At 46.2% G+C, this 25,680-nt stretch overlaps 1 protein-coding gene and 1 non-coding gene across 2 annotated transcripts; one reads left to right on the top strand and one right to left on the bottom strand.

Annotated features, from left to right (window-relative positions):
• Positions 1–1,227: 1,227 nt before the first annotated feature.
• trnal-uag (transfer RNA leucine (anticodon UAG)) lies at positions 1,228–1,310 on the bottom strand. Its single transcript has one exon. It is a non-coding gene; the product is annotated as a tRNA-Leu (tRNA).
• Positions 1,311–1,380: 70 nt separating this feature from the next.
• Positions 1,381–25,256, top strand: LOC137364977 (histone H2A.J-like). The gene is made up of 4 exons (XM_068027851.1): positions 1,381–1,766; positions 13,475–13,560; positions 22,607–22,705; positions 25,243–25,256. Exons 1-4 carry the CDS (start codon positions 1,381–1,383, stop codon positions 25,254–25,256), a joined length of 585 nt encoding a protein of 194 aa, XP_067883952.1.
• The last annotated feature ends 424 nt before the right edge of the window (positions 25,257–25,680 follow it).

The raw sequence follows: 25,680 nt of genomic DNA on the forward strand, positions 1-25,680 counted from the left end.
TCCAGGCACTCACCATCCTCTGTGTAAAAAACATGCCTCGCACATCCCCTCTAAACTTTGCCCCTCGCACCTTCAACCTATGTCCTCTAATAACTGACTCTTCCACCCTGGGAAAAAGCTTCTGACTATCCACTCTGTCCATGCCGCTCATAACTTTGTAAACCTCTATCATGTCGCCCCTTCACCTCCGTCGTTCCAGTGAAAATAATCCGGGTTTTTCCAACCTCTCCTCATAGCTAATGCCCTCCAGACCAGGCAACATCCTGGTAAACCTCCTCTGTACCCTCTGCAAAGCCTCCACATCCTTCTGGTAGTGTGGCGACCAGAATTGCACGCAATATTCTAAGTGTGGCCTAACTAAGGTTCTGTCCAGCTGCAACATGACTTGCCAATTTTTATACTCTATGCCCCGACTGATGAAGGCAAGCATGCCGTCTGCCTTCTTGACTACCTTATCCACCTGCGTTGCCACTTTCAGTGACCTTTGCCTTGGGTGGGTCCACGTTGATCCATGACATTCAGAATCACCTCCTTGAAATAACTCCATAGTACAACTACAGTAACCACACAGAATCTGCTTCAAACACTCCTGCACATTTTATCTGTTCTGACTGTCAACACCTCCAGCTCTTTTGTTTAAGTGGAACCCATCAGGTTTGTATAGGCTCCTTCTATTCTGAAAGCTGTAGCACTGGTTCAGGGAATTCAGCCCTGTTTCTCTACTCTCAAGGCTCAGCCATGCTTGATCTGCATCGTAATTGCTTTTATTGCAATGTTACAAGACCTCCAATCCTCTGGAAAACGATGGTCAGACCTTCCACTATTTCTTCCCTGGCTTCATTCAACAGCCTGAGGTACATTTCATCTGGTCCTGGTGATTTATCCACATTCAAGGATGTTCATCCAATTAAGACTTCCTCTCTCCTGAAGTTATCACGTGCAATACTTCACACTCCTCCTCCTTCATAACAATATCTGCATCACCCCCTCATTTGAGAAGACAGTAAACTATTCATTAAGGATATTGGCAACATCTTCCACCCCGATACAAAGGTTACATTTTTGATCTTTTCTGTGCACTGCTGTTTGCTTAGTTGCCTCTTACTCTAATGTTTTGATGCAACATCTTTGGGTCCATTGTTATTTTGCTTGTCCATGTTCTTTCCTGTTCTCTCTTTGCTCTTCACCGCTGCTCCCAAACGCCTCCAGTGCAGTCAAAACACAAGGTGTCAGAAGTGGGATTTGAACCCACGCCTCCCATAGAGACTGCGATCTAAACGCAGCGCCTTAGACCGCTCGGCCACCCTGACTGCCTATTGGCTATTATTAATGCTAAGGAAATTAACCATTCTTTGTGAAAGTATTTGTGAGATTGAGGAAATGTTTGGAAGAGGAAAGACCAGCGGGAAAGCTCGGGCCAAGGCCAAGTCTCGCTCCTCCCGGTCTGGACTGCAGTTCCCGGTGGGCCGTGTTCACAGGCTCCTGAGAAAGGGTAACTATGCTGAGCGTGTGGGTGCCGGAGCACCGGTCTATCTGGCTGCTGTGCTCGAGTATCTGACCGCTGAAATCCTCGAGCTGGCCGGCAACGCGGCCCGGGACAACAAGAAGACCCGCATCATTCCCAGACACCTGCAACTGCCCGTCCGCAACGACGCGGAGCTCAACAAGCTGCTGGGAAGAGTGACCATCGCTCAGGGCGGGGTGCTGCCTAATATCCAGGCCTTGCTGCTGCCCAAGAAAACCAGCGCTCAGAGCCCCCAGAAAAGGTAAAGCAGCCAAAATGTCATCAAATAAACCAAAGGCTCTTTTGAGAGCCACCCACAGTCTCTGTGAAAGGACTGATTACTGTCAGGAGGGAATCAGAGATGGAGTTATTGTAACAGTGGATTGACCTGTTTCACATCTGTCTAGGTGTCTTTTCAGTTCCCTCTCTGGATTTCGCTCTGTTTCTCTGCTCACACATCTCCCCCTCCAGTTAAGTGAAGAAGTGAACTACAGGGTGTAGAATCAACAATTTAATAAATCCCGCTGCCTTCGATTTTATAAATCCCAAGAGCATCCCGGTACATTAACGGGAACTGGTTCGGAGCTGATGAATTAATTTAATAATGGAAGTGTCCGGGTTAATTCTCTGTTTTTCATTTGGACAGTTTGAATTGTGTTTTTTTCTCTCTCTGGTGATCTGAGCGCCGCTTCTCAATGAGAATCTGCACCCAGAACAGAGTAAATGCAGGAAGAAAGAGGCCATTCTCGGGATGTGTGTTTCTCTCCTGACCTGATCTGTTTAGACCGCACTGTTCCCAGAGGACGGAATCAGTGAGAGTTGTGCACACACAAGAGCTGAGTCCATTGCAGCGCTTTAACATGTACCTTCTCCCCAACCCTCCCTCTTCTCTGGACACAAAGTTGTTTGTTCCCCCGTAGACGGGATAGAGTCGGGGATCCTCTCCCCGCAGTGTCAGTGGCTGCAGCCCCGGGGAACTGGCGGTTTCAGTCAGAGTGACCGAGCTACCTTACAGGACTCTCCCCCTGAATTTGTGAACTGAGACTGCACCGAACACATCTCCAGTTAGAGTGAGGGCCGGACATCCTTCTGTTTTATTACAGAGAGTGGGGAAAGGGCTGGGTGGAGACAAGTCACCATGGATCCTGCATTTGCTCCACATCATTTCCATGTTGAATCTGCAGACGGGGCCGGGACAGGGATCATTTGATCAGGGGATCAGCTCTTTCCTGAGAGATGTGGGTGGCTCTGAGAAGAGCCTTTGTGTTCAGATGTTTACAAGTTTCCCGCGCTCTTTCACTTCTTTCCAGACCCTGCTTTCTGAGCCTTCGCTGCTTTCGGCTTGACCTTGCTCTTCCATGTCTGCACTTTCTTCAGCGCCTTTCCGCCCGCCGCACTCTTGCCTTTTTTGACCTTCTTCGCAGGAGACTTTTTCTGAAGCGTTGCTTTCTTCACCACCTTATTTGGCGTTGCCGCCGCCTTGCTGCTCGTTTTCTTGGCTGTTACTTTCTTTGTTGTCACTTTCTTGGCTGCTGGTTTCTTCACCAATGATTTCTTGTCTGCTGGTTTCTAACGAAGGATTTCTTGGTTGCTGGTTTCTTCACTAAAGATTTCTTGTCTGCTGGTTTCTTCACTGAAGATTTCTTGTCGGCTGGTTTCTTCGCTAAAGATTTCTTGTCTGCTGGTTTCTTCACTAAAGATTTCTTGCCTGCTGGTTTCTTCACCTTCTTTCCCACTTTTCCCTGGGTTTTCCTTCTTGCTGATTTTGAAGGAGCCGGAGGCTCCCTGTCCCTTGCTCTGCACCAGGGAGCCTTTGTTCACATTCCTCTTGATACTTTGCTTGATCTGGGTCCTGAGCTTCTCCACATCGACACCGCTGCTACCCAGAGCCTTCTTTATGGCGGACAGGGACATCCCCTTGCGATCGCTGAAAGCCGGCACAATCTTGAGGATCTGTTCGCCCAACGGGAGACCGGCTGGCTTGTTCCGGGGAGCCGCCGCCTTCTTCTTGGGGGTCTTGACTTGGGCGGCGGCGGCGGCTGGAGGAGCCGTTTGGGCGGCTGCACGATCGGTTATGACCGGGACTCTGCACAAATTCTCTCTGTCAATGTGAACTGGGTCAGAAATGAAGCCGGTGATGGCGGCACAGAGCAACTTAAAGGCAGAGAGAGGACGGGGCGGAGACAAGCTGCTGTCAGCTCCCGGCTCCTGCTGTCTCTCTGTGTTTCTCTCTCCTCACAAACTCTCCAATTCCATTGAAATTCAGAGACTCCAGACTTCCAGACTAGATCTTTCCTGTCTCTCACTCCAGTATGTTTGCTGTTGAAAAGCTTTCACTAGGATTGAGGACTCCATTTTCCATTTCACCTGGTTTTATTGCTGCACTGACCGCCCTCTCTCACCCCTCGCTGACATGTTCTCTACTTTTCAACTGAAATCTTGAAATAAAAAAAAATGATCCCGAATTCCCACTTTGGGGCTGAGCAGGGAGCAGGGCGGTTCTTTGACTGGAAAATCATTTGATTTTACACAAGAATGACTCTGAAATCCGACGATGAGAGCGGACCCACAAACACAGTGGCTTCAGACGAACCCGCCCTCCCCTTTAATACAATCTCTCTTCCACAATATTCACATCTGCATATTCACAGGACAAACTGTTCCCTGAATGAAGAGTTCCCAGGACAGGTTTTCCCCTCCGCTCATTCTGTGCTGCGGATTCTCGGGGGTGAGTTGTATTTTCTCAGCTCAGTCAGTGTTAAACAGTCTGGGACCGGCGCTCCGAATATTGTCTATTAACCAGAGTCCGCACCAAGAGCCAATCACAGTTGTGACTTTTTTTATTCGTTCATGGGATTTGGGTGTGAGTCCAGAACCAGGGGTCATAATCTAAGGATACGGGGTAAACCTTTCAGGTTGTCCTTTCTCTCTCTGCCCCTCTCTCTCTGCCGACACCCACCCCCGGTCTCCTCTCTCCCTCTTACTCTCCTCTCTCTCTCTCCCTCTCTCTGACAGTTGCAGAGAGCGAGAACTCTCAGCTTTATGGTTATTTTTTTTTTTACAATCGCAGCCGTCAGTTTCACAGCTGACAGGTGCTTTGAGCAGAGACAGCACTTCCGAAACTCGGACAATTTCGGGTTTTTCTGGAGGGCTTTTGAATGAAATCAGAACTGCGGGAAAGCTCCGAACTTGTCCGAGGTTCTGAAACGTTGTCTCTGCTCTCAGGACCTGTCAGCTGTGAAAGTGACGGCTGCGATTTGATTGAAAGTCAGACTGGTCTGGAAGAAGAAGCCAATGGGAAATTTCTCATCCCTGAAATTATCAGTCACGGACCGAACTGTTTTAACGAGGACACTGGTGTCCATGTACAGACATGTTGCCAACCCCTGTTCTTCACACAGACTTACCAATCACACACTGATCAACGCCAACAAATAATTTGACTTTTTTATTGAAGACTGACAATACAATATACAATTTACAGGAGAGTATTACAGGCACATCTTACCGGGGATCATCCCATCTCCTACTCTGTGTCACATACTGTATGACATCAATTCCTGAAGTGATGATGCACACACGAGTTACCAATTCCTTGAAACAAAGAGTAGGCATAAATGGGCCATTTTCTCATTGGCAGGATGTGACTGGTGGAGTGCCACAAGGATCAGTGCTTGGGGTTCAATTATTTACTATCTATATTAATGACATGGAGGAGGGGGCAGAGTGTAATATATCCAAATTTGCTGATGATACAAAAATAGGTAGGGCATGTTGTCATGAAGACGTAAGGAATCTCCAAGGGGATATAGATAGGTTGAGTGAGTGGGCAAAAACTTGGCAGATGGAGTTTAATGTAGGAAAGTGTGAGGTCATACACTTTGGTAGGAAGAATCAAAATGCAGACTATTATATAAATAGACAGAGACTCCAAAAAAGAGGGATCTGGGTGTTCTTGTGATTGAAACACAAAAAGTTAGCATGCAGGTGCAGCAAGTAATTAAGAGGGCAAATGGAATTTTGGCCTTTATTGCTAGGGGGCTGGAGTTTAAAAATAGGGAAGTCTTGTTAAAGCTGTACAGGGTGTTGGTGAGGCCACACCTGGAGTGCTGTGTACAGTTTTGGTCCCCGTATTTAAGAAAGGATATATTGGCATTGGATACAGTCAAAAGAGATTCACTCGGCTGATTCCTGGGAGAAAGGGGTTGACTTATCAAGAATGGCTAACAAGTTAGATTTTTATACATTAAAGTTTAGAAGAATAAGGGTGATCTTATTGAAATGTATAAGATTCTGAGGGGGCTTGACAGGGTAGATGTTTCCACTAGTGGGGGAATCTCAAACTAGGTGACATAGTTACAGAATAAGGGGACAGTCATTTAAAACTGAGATGCAAAGGAATTTCTTCTCTCAGAGGGTAGTGAATGTCTGGAATTCTCTACCCAGAGAGTTGTGGAGGCTAAATCACTGAAAGCATTTAAAGAGGAGGTAGATAGATTTTTGAAATATTGGGGAGTTGAGGGCTATGAGGAGCTGGCACGAAAGAGGAGTTGAGGTCTGGGGCAAATCATCCCTGATCTTATTAAATGGTGGGGCAGGCTTTGGGGACTGAATGGCCTACTCCTGCTCCTATTTCTTATGTTCTTATAAGGGGGCTACAAAGAGATGTAGATCGGTTAAGTGAGTGGGCAACAACCTGGCAAATGGAGTAAAATGTGGGAAAGTGTGAAATTGTCCACTTTGGCGGGAAGAATAAAAAAGAAGCATATTATCTAAATGGTGAGAGATTGCAGAGCCCTGAGATGCAGAGGGATCTGGGTGTCCTCGTGTATGAATCGCACAAGGTTAGTATGCAGGTACAGCACGTAATTAGGAAAGTTAATGGAATGCTCGTGTTTATCGCGAGGGGAATTGATTACAAAAGTAGGGAGGTTATGCTTCAGCTATACAGGGCATTGGTAAGACCACATCTGGAGTACTGTCTACAGAACTGGTCTCCTTATTTAAGGAAGGATGTGAATGCATTGGAGGCAGTTCAGAGAAGGTTTACTGGACAAGTACCTGGAATGGTGGGCTGTCTTACAAGGAAAAATTGGACAGGCTTGGCTTGTCTCCACCAGATTTTAGAAGAGTAAGAGGCAACTTCATTGAAACACATAAGATCCTGAGGGTCTTGACAGGGTGGATGTACAAAGGATGTTTCCTCTTGTGGGAGAATCTAAAATTAGGGGTCACTGTTTAAAAATATGGGGTTGCCCATTTAAGACAGAGATGAGGAGAATTTTTTTCTCTTAGAGGGTTGTGAGTCTTTGCAGTTCTCTTCCTCAAAACGCAGTGGAAGCAGAGTCTTTGAATATTTTTAAGGCAGATGTAGATAGATTCTTGATAAGCAAGGGCGTGGTCAGGGGTAGCTGGAAATGTGGGTCATCAGTTCAGCTATGAAATTATTGAATGGTGGAGCAGGCTGGAAGGGCCGAGTGGCCTACTCCTGCTCCTAATTCATATGTTCGTATGCTTGTATGTTTGTATAAAGCCCAAGATGCCATATATTTTACTACTACTCTCTCAATATGCCCTGCTACCTGCAAAGATCGATGCACATGCATCCCCATGTCCCTCTGTCCCTGAACACTCTTTAGAACTGTGCCATTCATGATATATTGCCTCTCCCTATTCCTTCTGTCAAAATGCATCACCTCACACTTAACAGTATTAAATTCCATCCGTCACCTCTCTGCTCATTCTGCTAGCCTATCTATGTCCTATTGCAGGCGGTTCATATCATCCTCACTGTTTGCCTCACCTCCAAGTTTGGTATTGTCAGCAAATTTTGAGATTCTGTTCCGTATTCCAAGATCCACATATTTTATACATAGCAAGAAAAGCAGTGATCCCAGCACTGACCCTCGGGGAACACCACTGTCGACCATCCCCTAGTCTGAAAAGAAACCATTTACTACAACTTGCTTGTTTCTGCCCTTAATCCAATTTTTTAACCAATTGGACACTGACCCTCCTATTCCATGAGCCTCAATTTTGTTAACCAGCCTTTTATGTGATACCTTATCAAATGCTTTCGTAAAATCCATAGAAACAACATCCACTGCATTTCCTTCATCAAACTTCTCTGCTCCTTCATCAAAAAATTCAATTAGATTAGTGAAGCATGATCTGCCTTTTACAAATCCATGCTGGATATCCTTAATTAACTCAAACCTCTCTAAATGTCCATTGATATTTTCCCTGATTATCATTTCCGAAACCTTACCCAGCATTGATGTTAAATTAACTGGCATGGAGTTGCTTGGACTGTCCTTACACCCTTTCTTGAATAAGGGTGTCATTTGCCACTCTCCAATCCCCTTATCCAGGGAAGATTGGAAGATTATGGCAAGCCCTTCCTGGAGGAGTCTAGACATGCAAGGACTCAACTACCAGCAAGCGTAGAAAGCAAGACCCAGGCTCAGGGCCTTCAGTTTCCCCTGGAGGGGAGTCGGAGAGGCAGCGGATCCTGTGAGGAACCACAGTTCAGGAAAGATGAGAAGGTCATTATGAGGGGACAGAGGAGATTAAGTTCAAGGTTTCCCAGCTTATAAGCAAGTGCAGAGACAAGGAACGGTGCTGGGGCAAATAATAGGAAGCTGTGATCGGTTGGAAGGCAGGAGTGATTAAATGACAGAAGAGATGATGGTGCAAGGCAAAAGTCAGGGAAACAACAAGTAACATTTGGCCGGCACAGATACCAGGAGTGGGGTTTGAACACACACATACATATATTCATTGGATTTTAAGTCCAACACCTTAACCACTCAGCCCTCCTGGTTCATTTACCTGTTGCTGAAAATGAAATTTAATGTGATCCGGGTGACATCTGGCCTTTTACAATATACAATTATGACTCCTCTCCCATGCTAAATTGGACCCTTCATTACTTATGAACCTCAATTGGATCACCCCTCAGTCTAGGTTTCTCGAAGGTGTAGGGTTCCAACTCTTTTAGTCTAACTTGATAACGAAGATGTCTTACACTGGGAATTAGTTTAATGTCTCTCCTCTGTACCCTGTCAAAAGCCTCAATAGCACCCATCATGTGAGGAGACCAAGACTGGATACAATATTCCAAGTGAGGCCTGACCAAGGTTTCATAAAAGGACAAATTCGGGACATCTCAGATACTGAAGGAGTCCGTGTCCAGAAGCAGCAAGACCTGGACAACATTCAGACTTGGGCTGCTAAGTGGCAAGTAACATTCACACCACATAAGTACCAGGCAATGACCATCTCCAACAAGAGAGAATGTAACCATCTCCCTTTGACGTTCAACAGCATTACCATCGCTGAATCCCCCCCCCCCCACCATCAACATCCTGGGGGTAACCATCGACACAAGCTTAACTGGACCATTCATATAAATACTGTGGCACCAAAGGTAAAACAGACAGTGAGAATTCTGCAATGAATAATTCAGCTCAAGGCACGAGGTGAAATGCTCATTAGGAGAGCTGGAAAAATGGACTGGTCAGGTGTGCAGAAAAGTGGCAAATGGAATTCAACTTGGAGAAGAGTGAGGTGATGCCTTTGGTGAGGTCAAACACGGCAAAGGAATACACAATTAATGGATGAATACTGAGAGGTCTAGAGGAAGTGAGGGACCTTGAAGTGAATGTCCACAGATCCCTGAAAGTAGCAGGACAGGTTGATAAGTTGGTTGAGAAGGCTTATGGAATCCTTTCCTTTATTAGCAGAAGTATAGAATATCAGAGCAGGGAGGTTATGCTGGAACTGTATCAATCATTAGTTAGGCCACAACTTCAGTTCTGTGTGCAGTTCTGGTCACCTCATTACAGAAAGGATGTAATTGCACGAGAGAGGTTACAGAGGAGATTTACGAGGATGTTGCCAGCTCTGGAAAAATGCAACGATGAGGAAAGATTGGATCGGCTGGGGTTGAATAGAGGAGGCTGAGGGGAGATTTGATTGAAATGTATAAAATTGTGAGGGGTCTGGATAGAGTGGATGGGAAGGGTCTATTTACCTTAGCAGGGAGGTCAATGACTAAGGGGCATAGATTTAAAGTGATTCGTTGAACGATTAGAGGGGTGATGAGGAACCGTTTTTTCACCCAGAGGGTGCGAGGGGTCTGAAACTCACTGCCTATAAGGGTAGTTGAGGCAGAAACCCTCAACTCATTTGAGAGGAGTCTGGATGTGCACCTCAAGTACCTGAACCTGCAGGGCTACGGTCCAAATGCTGGACAATGGGATTCCGCTGGGTTGCTCGATTTTTGGCCTTCCTGTGCTGTAAACTTTCTATGTTCAATGATTCTATGCAGAGACAATGGGCCGAATAGCCTCCTTCTGCACTGTAATAATTTTGTGATTTTTGACTCTCCAAAACTTGTCCACCATCTATAAGGCACAAGCCAGGATGAGTGCAGCTCCAACAATACTCCAGAAACTCGACACTGTTCAGGACAAAGCAGCTGCCTTGATTGTCACCCCATTCACCACCTTAAACATTCACTCCCTTCACCACTGACGCACAGTGGCAGTAGTGTGTACCATCTACCAGATGCACTGCTGCAACTCACCAAGGCTCCTTCAAAAGCACCTTCCAAACCGAAGCCCTCCACCACCTTGAAGGACAAGGGCTGCGGATGCATGGAAACACCACCATGTGCAAGTTCCCCTTCAAGTCACACACCATCTGATCTGCAACAATATCGCTGTTCATTCACTGATGTTGGGTCAAAATCCTGGATCTCCCTTCCTAACAGCACTGTGGGTGTACCTACACCACATGGTGTGCAGCAATTCAAGAAGGGAGCTCACCGCCATCTTGTCAAGGACAATTAGGGATGGGTAACAAATTCTGGCCTTGCCAGTGTCGCTCACATCCCATGAAAGAATATGCCCCATCTTATATGCAATTATCCTCTGAATGCAGCCCAACCCCCTATTTGCTCCAGCTATCACTTCACAGCATTGCTGCTGTACCTTTCGAGATCTGTGCACGAGAACATCCAGATCTCTGCTCAAAATTATTTTCTTTCTCCACCTGCTTTAATGTTTTTCCCTGAAGGGTGTATGAATGTTGAGCATTCGCCCTGTCCACATGAATAACACTGCACTTACCCAAATTAAACATCATTTACCAGTCATGAACCCAATCTCCCAACACATTAAGATCAGCCTGAAACAGTCGAGCATCGTCTACAGTCTGAACACTCGCAGAGATCTTCAAATCATCTGTAAATTTACAGATGGTGCCCCCTACACCTACATCCAGATCATTAATAAAAATAATAAAGAGCAACAGACCCATCACCGATCCCTGTGGGACACCACTGGTAACTGGTCTCCAAACAGATCCAGATCCATCTGTAACTACTTTCTGCCTACATCGTGCCAGTCAGTTCCCAATCCAGATCAATATATTACCACTGATACCAGGGACTTTAATCTTATAGAGAAGCCTCTTGTATGGAACCTTATCAAAATCTTTTGGCTGAGATCCGCTAATTGAGCACAGGCCGGGGATGAGGCCTAAGCCTGTCCTGCTCTGTGTGTGGGTCTCAGGAAGGCACAAGGTGAGATCAGCTCACTGAGCACAGGCCCTTCCTGCTCTACATAGTGCTCAGTACCTCACCAAATGAGAATAACTAACACACCACAGGCCAGGGAGCCTCGGCCCATACTCCCCTGATTGCGGTTCAGTGCCAATCAGGTCAGATCAGCTAATTCAGCACAGGCTGGAGATGGAAGCTGGATCTTTCCTGCTCTGGGGGCTCCTTACCATACCAGGTGCGATGAAGTAAAATACCACAGGCCGGGGATGGAGCCTGGGATTTTCCTGTTCTGTGTGGGGCTCTGTACAACACCGTGTGAGATGAACTATCATCCCTCAGGCTGAGGAAGGAGCCTGGGCCCATTCTGTTCTGTGTGGCTCCTACAACATTGGGTGGGTTCAGTTAACTCAACACAGGCCATGAATACAACCAGGTCCTTTCCTGCTCCGTGTGGCTCAGTATCACACCAGGTGACATCAGCTAACACAGCACAGGCTGGGGCTGGAGCCTGGGCCTGTCCTGCTCTGTGGGCTCAGTAACACAGCCCGTAAGATGAACTTTTTTCAAAAGACTTCAGTGTATTTAACTCTGTGTCCAACACTGTGTTTATAAAGAGTGTAACTTATTGACTGGTCTCTTGGATCTTGGAGCAAACAGGGTGACAGACAGAGGTCTGTGTGCAGAGGGTTTGGGGGTGAGCTCTGATTCCTAACCCTTTCTGGATTGTGAGGAATAAAGAATGAATGAGAGAGAGAGAATGTGGGAGAAGGGATGATAGAAGAATTTGTCCGTGAACCTGATTAAAAGTGGCTCAAACGCAAAATAATATGAAGATATCAAGAGCAGAACATTAACATAATCTGAGTTCCGCGATCTGGTCGGGTCCCATTCCCCTGAAGTGAGGAATGAACGGGTGGGGAAATTCCGCCTGGAGTTATATTTGTCTCCAATGAAGATGAGTTCACAGTGAGGATGGAATAGCTCAGTTGGGAGAACACTAGATTGAAGAACCAGGATACAATCCCTGGTTTCATCAGTTTTAATTTGGTGTCTCCATCAGTTTAAGCAGAGAGAAACAGAGGGTAGATTTTCCACTCTTGACCCCATGGGCTGAATTTTAAACTAACGGTGCGGCTCTCGGCAGAGGCACCGGAAGCGGGTGTCGTCACCACACGAGTGAAATGTGGCCGACCGACTCCGATCACGGAGCAGCCGACAAATTAATGAAGGGGAGGCGTGGGGCCCATGTGAACAAGGACCAGAGGTAGGGAACGAGGTGCCGATGGCACTGACATCTGACACAACGGCAGGTGCTGGCACCATATTTAAAGGGCTGCCAGCCCTGCATTCACTGCTGCCTGGTTTAAAGGAGTGTCTTCCTGAGAGCCCTCTGCTGTCCCAGGACCAGTTCTGCTGCCTCTGTTGCCTGATGGGTAAGGAGCTGAATGCGAGCCTGCAGTGACCATGGTGCCACGGTTTAGCGATGCCTCCCTGCAGGTTCTCCTCCAAGTGGCAAGAGAAAGGTGCAAGATCCTCTTCCCCAGGGATAGGAGGTGGAGACCTGTCCACCTGACCAAGCAAAGCTGGCTGGAGATAGTAGGTGAAGTCAGCAGCCATGGGTTCACCCCCAGGACATGGATCCAGTGCAGGAAGTGGGTCAATGACCTGATCCAGGTTGCTCAGGCGACAACTCAAAACACTTTGGACCCTTTGGACATTACATGTGGCAGAGTGAGAGGGAATGTTTAGTGGAAAGGGAGTGACCACCCAGTCATGTGTATTGGGGAAGGGCAGCAGGAGAGGCACACGTCAGTCATTATATAACCTCACACAGTCCCTCGAGAGGGGCCGCATGCAGGAGGCATATGTGTGTCCACATCATGGACTGCTGGACTATCACCATCAGAGATGTTGGGCTTGTCCCCGCTGGGAGACTAACTTTGTTCATCATTGTGTCTGCAGGAGAAGACATCCCACAATTGGAAAGAGCGTGTCAAGACTGGCGGTGGAGTGCCTTATCTCCATGTCCTCATCCCGATGGAGGAGGAGGCCATGGAACAGGCAGGGCAGCAAAGCAGCTGCTCCATAGCTGATGGAGAGACAGGGGCATCTACCCAAGAGAGTGAGTGAACATCTCCTGGGGCACAAGGGAGCATCCGCTGCAAAGGAGCCACACTGCTCATCTGTTCACCACTGCATCAATGGAGCTGCACAGTAGGGGTGGTTGGAATGTCACGATGGGCAGACCGTAACCCTTCAATGTCCCTGTTTTCTCATGAAGGCCCGGATGAACGACAAAAGCAAAGCGCTGGAGAGACTGGGAGACAGCCGGACACGTCTGAGGAGGAGGAGGGAGCCTCAGATGGTGCACCATCACATCATTCCCCTGCACCCTCCACCAGAACAGAAACGCTCACGCAAACTGATGAGCACATCACAGGCAGGCCCGGGAAGCTGACGGAGGCTGTGACAGCCGAGGCCACTGACAGTTGGTGGTCTGTGGGAGGCCCGGCCCACACTGAGCCTCAGGCTGATGACATGCCTCTGGTGTCACCAGCAACACGGGAAATACCGCAGCTGCAGCGAGAGGTCAGGTAACATCTGGCAGAGTTGCCAGATGCTATGTGTACCCAAACAAGGATGGTGGAGGAGTCCATCCAGGTCTTGTGTGCTGCACTGTCTCTGATGGGGGTGTGTCTGGCTTCCTCCATTGAGAGATTGGTGACACTCATGGAGAGCCAGATCCAGCCGATCAATCAGTGGCTGCCAGAGATGTTCGCAGACCTGCACTCCATCGCTTTGTCCATGAGCTCCATCCAGCGGTGACAAGGTGAGAGGGGGGACGAGGCACCTGAATTCTCCACCAGGTCCACGTCCCTCTCAGGTCAGCAGGGAGGTACAAGTGTGTCTTATAAGGGGGAGGAGCAGCTGGCTGCTACATCTGGGGTCTCCTCTCAGGGTGCTCCTGGTGTGGACAGTAGCTCCAAAGCCCCTCTGCCAGTGACACCAGTGATGCCAGTGCCTCCATTATCCTCGATGACAGAGGGGGGTCCCTGTACCTGTGCAGGAGGCCCTCAGTGTGCCGGGGCCCTCCAGGCCTCAGGCAGCCAGAGGACGGCCACCAATGTCATCCCAAGCCATGGGGCAGCAAGGTCAGCAGCCTGTCTCCACCTCAGCTGACAGAGCAGGGGGAGCACCACGTAGGAGCACCCGGAAAAGATTTAAGAAGAGCACCTAGATTCACTGAGGGGTTCACGGGTGAATGTACATTCCAGATGGATAGGGTTGTGTTTGGTGTCACACAGAATAAAGAAATGATGTTCTCTCACTCTGTCTCCGCCTAATTGTTGATGCCCTTTGGGACTTCATTTAAACCCTTCCTCCCAAGGGGCTGGAAGTGAGGGACCAAGCCCTGAGTTCACAAAGCTTCGGCCTTGCCACTGTGCGATATGTACCTGGGCGCTGTAGTGCAGAAGGAAGGAGGTGACAACAGGGCTGATCAAAGCTAAGACTTTATTGACTTGGTTCCAGAAGGTGGTAAGGCTCAAAGGAAACGTGAATGTATAAGGGTGTCTCGTGTCTCCCTTGTGTGTATCTCATGGTGGCTTTCCTGCTGTGCCTGAGGTCCTTCATCTGGCACTGCCTGAGCAGCATCCTCCTCCACATCCTCATCATCAGAGGAGACATCACACTCCATGATCTCCTCACGAGTCAACACCTCACCCCTCTGTAATGCCAGATTGTGCTGTGCACAGCAAACCACCGCGATATACGAGACCCTCGCCGGCACATACTGAAGGACTCCACTGGAACAATCCAGGCGCTTCAATCTCATCTTCAGGAGACCAATGGCCTCCTTGATGGTCACTCGGGTTGACCCGCAGCAGGTTTTGTACCTCTCCTCTGCATCCTTGTGTGGATTCCTCACAGGCGTCAGTACTCATGTCCTCACTGGGTTGCCCTTGTCTCCAAGGATCCATCTCAGAAAGCGCATGGGGCCACGGAAAAGTTCTGGCACCTGCGACTGCCTTGGTATGCAGGCGTTGTGGCTGCTTCCAGGGATTTGTGCACACACCTGTAGGATCCATTTGTGATGGTCACAGACCAGTTACACACTGAGCAAATGGAAGCCCTTCCTGTTGAAGGCTGCTGGCTGGTCTGCAGGAGCCTTGATGGTCACATGGGTGCAGTCAATGACACCCTACACCTGGGGAAATCCAGCGATGGCCCTGAATCCTATAGCCCTCTTAGCGTGACTGATTGGATCGATGTGCACATAGTCACCGGCCCTCCTGAAGAGGACATTGGTGACCTCCTTGATGCACTGATTCACCACAGACTGTGAGATTCCACACATATCTCCAGTGGATCCCCGCAATGATCTGGTCATCCAGAAGTTCAGTGGCACAGTGACCTTCAGTGACAACGGCATCAGGTGCCCACCAAGTCCCATGGGGCACAGCTGCATCATGGCAGAGAGATCAGTGACAACCTCCGTGGAGAGGTGCAGTCTGTGGAGACACTGTCACTCGGACATCTGTAGGTAGTTGAACCTTGGCTGACATGTTCCTCTGCCTCCTTCTCCAGCCTCCTGTTCGAGGCTGGCCTTCCTGTGGGCACCAAGCTGCTGTGGTGTCCCTGCTGGTGCCTGCCCTTCCCTCCCTCCCTCTCTACTCCTCCTCAATGGGAGCCTCGAATCCAGGGTGAATGAGGCCCATGAACAGGTTGCCCCTCCCTGATTGCAAGGCCTTCACAGTAAACAACACCCAGCCACATTTACCTCACTCTTTACCCACTCACATTTACCCTCATTGAGGTGGCACTGCCTCAATGGCACCCTGGTGTAGCTCCCCCTGCAGAGCTGGCACATTGGCCCAAACTCCTGACAGTGTTTCCGGATGCCCTTTCCCCCTCCACCCTTGCTGCCAAGTTACGCTACCTCACCCGACAGCTTCCCAGTGAAGCCAACACTCAGCTCCCACCTCCCAGTCACCTCCTTTAACCAGGCGAGGCTCTGAAGCCCCGTGGTTCCCGTGTGCTATTAGTTCAATTGGATCCAGTGAATAAAATTGCTGACAATTGGACTCAGAAATACTTGAAATGCCTTCTTGCCGTGTGGATGTGCGAAGTCTGACCTCCATGTCATCCGCCGACAGAAAAATCCATTCCAATGTATTCCATTCCAATTGGCCATTCTCAATAAAGTGTCAGGAATGAAGGTCAGAGGAACAGACCAGGCTGGAAACACAGAAAGAGCGAGGAGAAGCTGGTGTGAAAAACATAGATTAAACAACAGGCTTGTTCAGTTGGTTTGCGTCTGGTGTTTAGAATATCCGGAATCTGGGTTCACTTCCCTTCCAACTCAGCGAATTGTATCAACATTATGTTCATAAAACCACAGACTGATACCCAAAGAAGGAGACCATTTGGTCCATTGTGTCAGTGCTGTCTCTTTGGTTGTGCGATCCAATTAGTCCTGCTGCTCAGCTTTTTCCTGTAATCCGTACATTTTTCCTTCCAGTATTTATCCCAATTGCTTTTCAAAGTTACTACTGAATCTGCTTTCAAGTCCTGATCAGACAGTGCATTCCAGATCACAACACATCACTGCATAAAAAATCATTCCTCATTTCGCCTCTGGTTCTTTTCTCAATCACCTGATAAATACATCCACTGGTTACTGACCTTTTTGCCACTGGAAACAATTTCTCCTTATTTAACTTATTGAAAACCTTCTTGATGATGTCACATACTAGACTGCCAGTAAAACTGAAGCCCATGTAATAAAAGGGACAATGACAGCATGCATGTGAAGTTAGCAGACTGATAGGAACATAGAAGCAGGAGTAGGCCATTCAGCCCATTGAGACCACCCCGCCATTCAATATGATGATGATTGATCATCCACTTCAATGCCTTTTTCCCACACTATCTCCATATCCCCTATGTCATTTGTATTTAGAAATCTGTCAATCTCTGCTTTAAACATACTCAATGACTGAGCTTCCACAGCCCTCTGGGGTAGAGAATTCCAAAGATTCACAACCCTCTGAGTAAAGAAATTTCTCCTGGTCTCTGTCCTAAGTGGCTTTCCCCTTCTGTTGAAATTGTGTCCCCTGGTTCTAGATTCCTCAACCGGAGGAAAAACTTCATCTACCCTGTCTATCCCTTTCAATATTTTGTAAGTTTCAATGAGATCACCTCTCATTCTTTGAAACTCAAGAGAATACAGGCCCAGTTTCCCCAGTCTCTCTTCAGAGGACAGTCCTGCCATCCCGGGAACAAGTCTGGTGAACCTTCATTGCACTCCCTCTACAGCAATGATATCCTTCCTAAGGTAAGGGGAACAAAACTTCACACAGTATTCCAAACTGCAGACCAACCAAGGTTATATACAATTGAAGCAAGACTTCACTACTCCTGTACTCAAATCCTCTTGCGATAGAGGCTAACATATCATTCGCCTTCCTAATTGCTTGCTGCAACTGCATGTTAGCTTTCAGTCACTTATTGACAAGGACACCCAGGCCCCTTTGTACATCTACACTTTCTAATCTCTTACCATTTAAGAAATAATCTGCACATCTGTTCCTCCTACCAAAGTGTATAACCTCACATTTTTGCACATTATATTCCATGTGCCACTTTCTTGTCCACTCACTAAGTCTGTCCAAATCCCCTTGAAGCCGCTTTGCATCTTCCTCACAACACACATTCCCACCTAGTTTTGTGTCATCTGCGAACTTGGAAATACTACATTTGGTCCCCACATCCGAATCATTGATGTATTTTGTGAACCGCTGGGTCACAGTGTAGTGGTGAACAGTTGTATTTCTGTCTGGAGGAAGGTTTACAGTGGGTTCCCCATGGTTCCTCATAACTTCAGACTGGAAAAGCTGGGGTTGTTCTCCTTGGAGCAGAGCAAGTTCAGAACAACTTTGACAGAGTTAGAATCAAGGAATCAAATGGTTACAGTACAGAAGGAGACCATTCAGTCCATCATGTCCATGACAGCTCTTTGCAAGAGCAAATCAGCTAATTCCACTCCTCTGCCCTTTCATTGTAACCCTGCAAATTTTCTCTATTCAGGTGTTTATCCAATTCCCTTTTGAAAACCACGATTGAATCTGCCTCCAGCACTCTCAGGCAGTGTAATCCAGATCCGAACCACTCACTCTGTCCCACACCCCTGGTACCATTGCAGAAAATCTCTTCTGTTCATTTCATCCCTCATAAATAATTGAAATGAAATGTTTATTAGGAAATGCACAATATAAAAAAGAGAGAGAAATAAATGCTGAGAAAAATAGAAGTCAATGTTTGGAAGGTAAAAAGAGCAAAAGATGTAACTTTTATTCTGGTTGAGTGAGAGGAATATATCACACTTTGGGGCTTTTTAAGCGGATTTACTGCTAAACCTGGGATTTGAGAGGAAGCTGGTTCATGGTTTACAGAACAAATTCAGTCCCTGGGGTGGAGGCAACAGCTGCACCGTCCAATAACAGACAGGACGGGGACACTGTCTCAGGCCTGGTGAGCTCAGTCGATGAAAGCATGAAACTCTGAATCTCAAGTTTTTGAGTTTGAGCCCCACGATGGGTGTTTTTTATTTTCTTTTTAGGCTGATTTTACAGGCATTCTCCAGCTCTGAATTCCTCGGCAGAGAGTTCAAGGAGTGTTTGAAATGAAATTCAACAGCAGTATGAGAAAGTCTCTCCTTGATTCAGGACTCTTACCTCACTGCAGCAACTCACTGCTGAAGATTGAACTTTATCTCATTTCATTTTCAGCTCATGGTCAGTGTGAATCAGTGAGACTTCTGGCTGTCTCCCACTTCACAATCCATCAGTGCTGAGAAATCAATGGGGAAATATTACTCACATGTTACAATGCTTTATAAATACTTGAATGCATTTCACACTGTGTCTAACAGTGTGAATCTCCCCTGGTATATCAGCTCACCAATACTACAACAGAACATTCACATAATGTGAGCTCTGAGATCTGTTCAGATCCCATTCCCAGACCTGGAAAGTGGGATTGGGCTGGATCGCTCTTTTTCAGCTGGCACAGACACGATTGCTAAATGGTCTCATTCTGTGCCATAAATTTTCTCCATTTTCGATGTTCTATGAAGTGAGGTGTGATTGGGAGGGACAATTCCACCAGGGTTGTATTTTCTACCAAAACAATGACACAAGGGCTACTTCAACGTTTTCATTCATTCATTCATGCGATGTGGGCTTCGCTGGCTAGGCCAGCATTTATTGCCCATGAGAAAGTGGTGGTGAGCTGCCTTCTTGAACCATTACAGTCCATGTGGGATAGGTACACCCACAGTGCTGTGAGAAAGGGAGTTCCAGGATTTTGACCCAGCGACAGTGAAGGAACGGCGATATAGTTCCAAGTCAGGATGGTGTGTGGCTTGGAGGGGAACTTGCATGTGGTGGTATCCCCTGCATTTGCTGCCCTTGCCCTTCTAGGTGGTAAAGGTCACTGGTTTGGAAGGTGCTGTCTAAGGAGTCGTGGTGCATTGCTGCAGTGCATCTTGTAGACGGTACACACTCTGCAACTGTGCGTCGATGGTGGAGGGAGTGAATGTTTGCAGATGGGGTGCCAATCATGCGGGCTGCTTTGGCCTGGCGATGTTGAGATTCTTGAGTTGGAATTGCACCCATCCAGGCAAGTGGAGAGTATTCCATCACACTCTTGACTTGTGCCTTGTGGATGGTGGACAGGCTTTGGGGAGTCAAGAGTCATGGATGAGTGAGAGGAATATATCACACTTTGGGGCTTTTGGAAGAGGATTTATTGATAAACCTGGGATTTGAGAGGAAGCTGCTTCATGGTTTACAGAACAAATTCAGCCCCTGGGGTGGAGCCAACAGCTGCACTGTAATTACTCGCCTCAAGATTCCAAGCCTCTGACCTGCTCTTGTAGCAACGTTATTTGTATGGCTCCCCTTTGGTAACCCCCATAATGTTGATAGTGCTGGATTCAGTGATTGTAATGCTATTGAATGTCAAGGGGAGATGGTTAGATTCTCTCTTGTTGGAGATATTCATTGCCTGGCACTTGTGTGGTGCGAATGTTACTTGCCACTTATCATCCCAAGTCTGTGTGACTGAAATAGCTCAGTTGGGAATGTGTTGGACTGAAGATCCCAGGTTCAATCTGGGGTTTTGGCAGTTCTCCTTTATTCTGCATCGCCATTTGGTTTTGACTCTTGAGCTGCACAATTTACACTGAAATTATTTACCCAACTCTGAAGGTTGGATTGGAATAGAGAGATATCAAGGATGGGAAATATTTACATTGTCTGCTGTAGCTTATTCTCTATCTCCCTGTGTCCTTTTCCCCAGTTTTTGACTCTCTCGGGGCAGGGTGAACATTTGATTTGCTGCATTTGCCCCAAACTGAAGCCTTTTCCACATCTCTGGGTGGTCAGACTCGCTCTGTCTGTTTTTGTTGCTCGTGACCATTAACGAGAACAGGCCACGAGTTCAACGTTTATCAGCAAACGGAAGATAATTGGAAAGAATTCTGTGTTACTCGAGACCAGTGACAAAGATACAATGGATGTTATTCAAAATAAGTTTCCTCTGACATTTTATGTGAGCTTGTTTGCATCTAAAAGTTGGATTTTAAGTGCAACAAAAATGTGTCCAATTATTGACTGACCATGTAACAGCGCACATGGGGATCAAATCCACAGCCTAGTTGTTATCAACACTGCGTCCTAACCAACTGAACTAAGTGGCCTATAGACAGAGCCAGGTATGGGTTTGAGCCGCACGCTGGGCGGTTTGTGTTTTATTTCTCACACTGGGTGACAGAGCAATTGTACAAACAATGGACACATCACATCCCTGAAACATTGTTCTGATATAAAACAGTGTGAAATAAGAACTGAGCATGGAAATGGAGCGGAACCAGAAATCAGGACTTTCATCTATTAAAGTTGATCTTGAAATTCAACCATTTACTGAACATTCCAAAAGATTGAATTCTCTCCTGAGATAAAATCCAGGAACTTGAACTGCTGTAAAACGCAACTGAGCCTGATGTGATTTTAACACACAACCTTCGGATCTGGAGTCAGACGCGCTACCGTTGTGCCACAAGCTCACAGATAAAGCAAAGTTTTCCATTCCTGGCAGATTTACTTCTTGTTTAGATTCAGTGATTGAAATTAATTCAATCCTCATCTGACCTCCACTCTGTAAAGGCCTACTCCCCGACCTGAATCCGACGGGACCCGACGACCTGTGTCGGGTTCGGGTCATGTCGGGTCGATCTTCTGGGTCTGGCTTTAGGACTCGGGTAGGGTCAGGCCAGGTTCAGGTCAGGCTGGGTCCAGGTTGGACTGAGTCCGGGTGTGACACACACAGTAAGTATTACATTTAACTCTGCTGGGAAGTTGAGTTTAATAAGTGTCAAAAGTTGAAAAGCCAACCAAAGCCGGGAGTCCGGGTCATTAAGGAGGGAAACACTGAGTCTGCTCAGTGAGCAAGTGAGCATCTCTATGATGTCATTGCGCTCATGCTGCAGCTTCCTGTAGATTCGAAATCGGGAGGTAGGTAAAGTGAACATTCCGGTGGTCAGGTAAGGCTCGGGTCGGTTTGGGCATGGGAATAAATGGAGATACTCGGGCCGGGTCGGGCTTGGGTCCAATGTGGTTCTGTCGGGTTCGGGTCGGGTATTTTTTCCTGACCTGAGCAGGCCTTTACCGCTCTGTCAGTTCAGTGCCTTATTTAAACTATTACTTGGAGTTCTGTTTTACAGGGTCTCGGCTGTTTAAGTGTTTCCCAGACCCACTACTCTGATTAATCAGACATTTTGCTGCTAACTGCTGCTGCTACAATTGAAATGTAAAAAAAGAATTTCCAGTGACCTGCAACCAATGGACAAATACATTTCAGAAAGTTAAAGCTCATTCACCAATCCACAAATGTGTCTTTCTGCTTATATTTATAAACAACTCCTTCTCTCCACTTTGGGAACTATACAATCACTACAGTTATTTGAAAGTTAGTATAAGATGTTCCAGTTCATCAATTTTAAAACTGCAGCAGGTATTTTCCAGAAAACTTCTCTGTTGGAACCTCAGTCCCATTTAGATTGAAAGTGGACAATTAATTTATTCACTTGTTCATTGTGGACAGGTGACTGACTTAGAATAAATCTCATTAACTTTCAATGAGGTGGCAGTATTTCTGTGCACCCATTTTACACAGTCTGTCCTGTTCATGCACCATGTTTTTATTCTCCTCTCCCATTCTCCACAGGATACAGATTGCAAGCATCATCAATCTAGCTGTTGAAAAGCATTGGAAGAATCTGGTCACACAGGTATTGAAACATTCATTATCTTCCATTTTACAAGTTGGTTGCTTTAAACACAGTACGATGTGCAATCATCTTGAAAAGAGATTCTCTTCAATATCCAATACAAATTGAATTACAAACCTGACAGACAAACACAGGAGAACAAGTGACAAGTGAACACAAACCTCATGGTGCTCATTTTCAGATTTATTGCAGTCACTTACAAAACAAGTGAAAGAATATTACAGTGAAATGATTTGGAAAGTCGGTGTGACATTTGTTGGTGCCTTTCTTTGCTCTGTTGGTGAAACTTTCTTGCACCTGACTCCTGTTCATGTCTCTGTTTCCTCTATTGAATGAGGAAGGAGGTATTTGATCAGAAATCAACTGGATTGTGCACCTTTGAGAGGGGATTTCTGCACCGTCAGGGCTGGAAACAGGAGTGAGTGAAAGACAATGTGTGGAGTTTGATTTTGTACAGAGGGAGAGCAAATCTAACAGGACTGTGAGATATTGGCCTGGATTTTGAAGCCCAATAGTGGTGAACTCTGAGACTTTCACTGCTATTGAGGGTCTGAACAGCACTGCAACTGCCAGTATATGCACACACTAACACCAGCATCTGGAAGTTGTGGTGGTGAGAAATGTGCTTAGAAGGAGCCTCTGATCATAATTGCATCAGCCCACTCTTTAAAGTGACAGGGACCTGTAGTTCAGCAATTTGGGCTCATTGCCCACAACGTACCCTAATCTTTACCTGGGTTGTATTAGAGCCGGTACCAACAGGTTCAGGTGTGCTCGGGAAGGACTTTTCTGTTGACACAACAGCTCCACTATTCCAGGAAGACACCGGCAGCAGCAGGGGTCAACTTTCAGAGGGAGTTCAGACATTTTAAATGTTGTATTTTGTTTCTTAATTGTATGTAACTTTTTAGCATCGCCTTATCAGAGTTCTTAAATTTACATCTGACTTTTTATTAACAAGATTGAAGTGCTTTCAAAAGATCTCTAAATATATATGACTTTTTATCGAGATTTATCTGGCTTCTTTGTAAAGACTCGAGTAAGATTGAAATGACTTTTAAAAACTACATCTTATCCTTTAAAATCCTGCTGACATGTCGATGACATTGGAAGATGGCTTCAGAATAACTTAGACTATTTTTCTAACAGGTACTGCAATAGCTTCAGTCCTACTTTCTGCAAAAGCTGGTGAATTACAAAGAAACAATGTATTGAGCATTTTATAAACTGTTGTTGCAGATGGGATTCAAACTCATACATGTAAAACAGAAGGAATTAACAATCCATCATCTTAACCTCTCAAACACTTCATCACCCAGCTTTGTGCCAGCAACCCATCACATGTCTTTTTTGCCTCTATGGAAATTTGGGCAGGATGGTCACCTTCAGCTCAGATCCTGACTGTGCATCCAGATGTGCAATGATGGAAATGTAGCTTCTTTTAGTAAATGACATTTCCATCACATCAGGTCATGGCCTGTTGGGAATGGAGTGGTGTGAAACATTTCCAGACCATGTCCAACACGTTTCTACTCAGTGTGAAAACTCACCATGGAAAGACTGGAACATACAATCATTTGATCACATCATGATTAACATCACTCAGACACCTGAACCATTAGGTCACTGACGAAGTCATGATGACTTCGAATTTCTCATGAAATGACAACTGAACTAACTGACTGGAAGAATTGCTTTAACTCCACGTGATCAGAGAGGCACAGCCTCAGACCGACTTGGCAGATGAATATTGATTGAATAATTTCTGTGTGAGGAATGTTCCAGCATCATAAACCGGGGGAACGTGCTGACTGAGCTGTGTCGTCATCTCTTCTGGGCAGTCGGACAGTTCACCCTTCATTCTGCTCTGATTCACTTTCCCAAAGCGGATCTACAGATTCTCAAATCTGGAGACGGGGTTTTCTTATTTTGTTCCTTTTGATTTTTCTTGCTCCTGAATGATAATATATTCTAAACCTCGGATCAACCCTCCCCTTTGCGTCGTGTTATAGTCTTGGTTAAAAGAGACACAAAACGGCACAAACACTCTGAAACATACAACACGGTCACACTTTCCTTCAGTGAGATTAATGTTGAGCTGTTTTCCAGGTTAAATGCAACTGCAAACACATTGCTCTCAAAGAAATTGTAGGGGATTGAGTTGCCGTTGTAATATTAGCACTGGACATCTGTACGAGCAGGAACAGCCATTTCAAACTCACATCCTTCACAAAGGCAATCACTGAGCTGTTTTCTTTTGTGAATGAAATTCATAAGAAAAGTTAAAGTTCACAAGAAAATGGATGTAAATGATTGATAGCTAAACTTTTGAAGCAAGGATATGAATCCAAGATTTTCTGATTATAAGACAAACACTCGAACCAATTAAGCTACTGAGCCAGATCACAAGTGCTGTGACAACTAAGGGCAGAGGAGGGCACTCTTTATTCTCATCCCACTTCTCCACAGGTCACAACATCTATGTGAACTTTTCCAACATACTGATACAGTCAATCATGTACTCTATTTTTCCCAGAATAGAAGACACTGACCAGGTTTCTTCAATGAACAACAAAATTATCCATTTATTGTCGAACAAGTTTTAACTAGTCATGAAGTAAAGCATAAACACACAGGTGGAAATTTTAAAAGTTCCTTTTTCACCTTTACCAACTTTTAAAGTCCTTTTTTTATCTTCGAGCCACATGCACACACACACCGGATGGCTGAAAAAATAAAAGGGGTTTAAAAAAAAATTCAGCACTCTGTTACAGACAAAAAAAACCTCTTGGGCTGTTTATTTGCTCATTTTTGAAGAAATCATCAGATGAGATATGTTGCTCCAAAACTGGAATAAAGTCTAACTTACGAGTATACGTAGACAGGTCACTAGGGTATTTTAGAACAGTTCTTTTCAGAAGGCATTGAGAATTAATTTTAGCAGGCCTTCTTCAAAGACATGCGACAAGATGAATTAACTCAGTGGACTTCTCAGGGTCTTTTAAAGATTTTCTGGAAAACAAACTGGGTTGTGGTCTTCTCTCCTTCCTTGACGATTCTTCAGGCTAACTTTATCAGCTGCTCACTCCAGCAGGTAAAACACACTGACTGCTACAATCAAAGGTTGTGAGTTTTCTGCCGTCTTAGGTTTGCGCTGCTGCTGCCAAGCTTGTCCAATCAAGGGGCATGACTGACTTCTCTGTCCACATTTCTCCCTGTTACCAGGGTTTCTGTTCTATACTTAACTTGAATCAT

Source organism: Heterodontus francisci, unplaced genomic scaffold (genome assembly GCF_036365525.1).
Source record: "Heterodontus francisci isolate sHetFra1 unplaced genomic scaffold, sHetFra1.hap1 HAP1_SCAFFOLD_43, whole genome shotgun sequence".
In the NCBI taxonomy this organism is placed as follows: Eukaryota; Metazoa; Chordata; class Chondrichthyes; order Heterodontiformes; family Heterodontidae; genus Heterodontus; species Heterodontus francisci.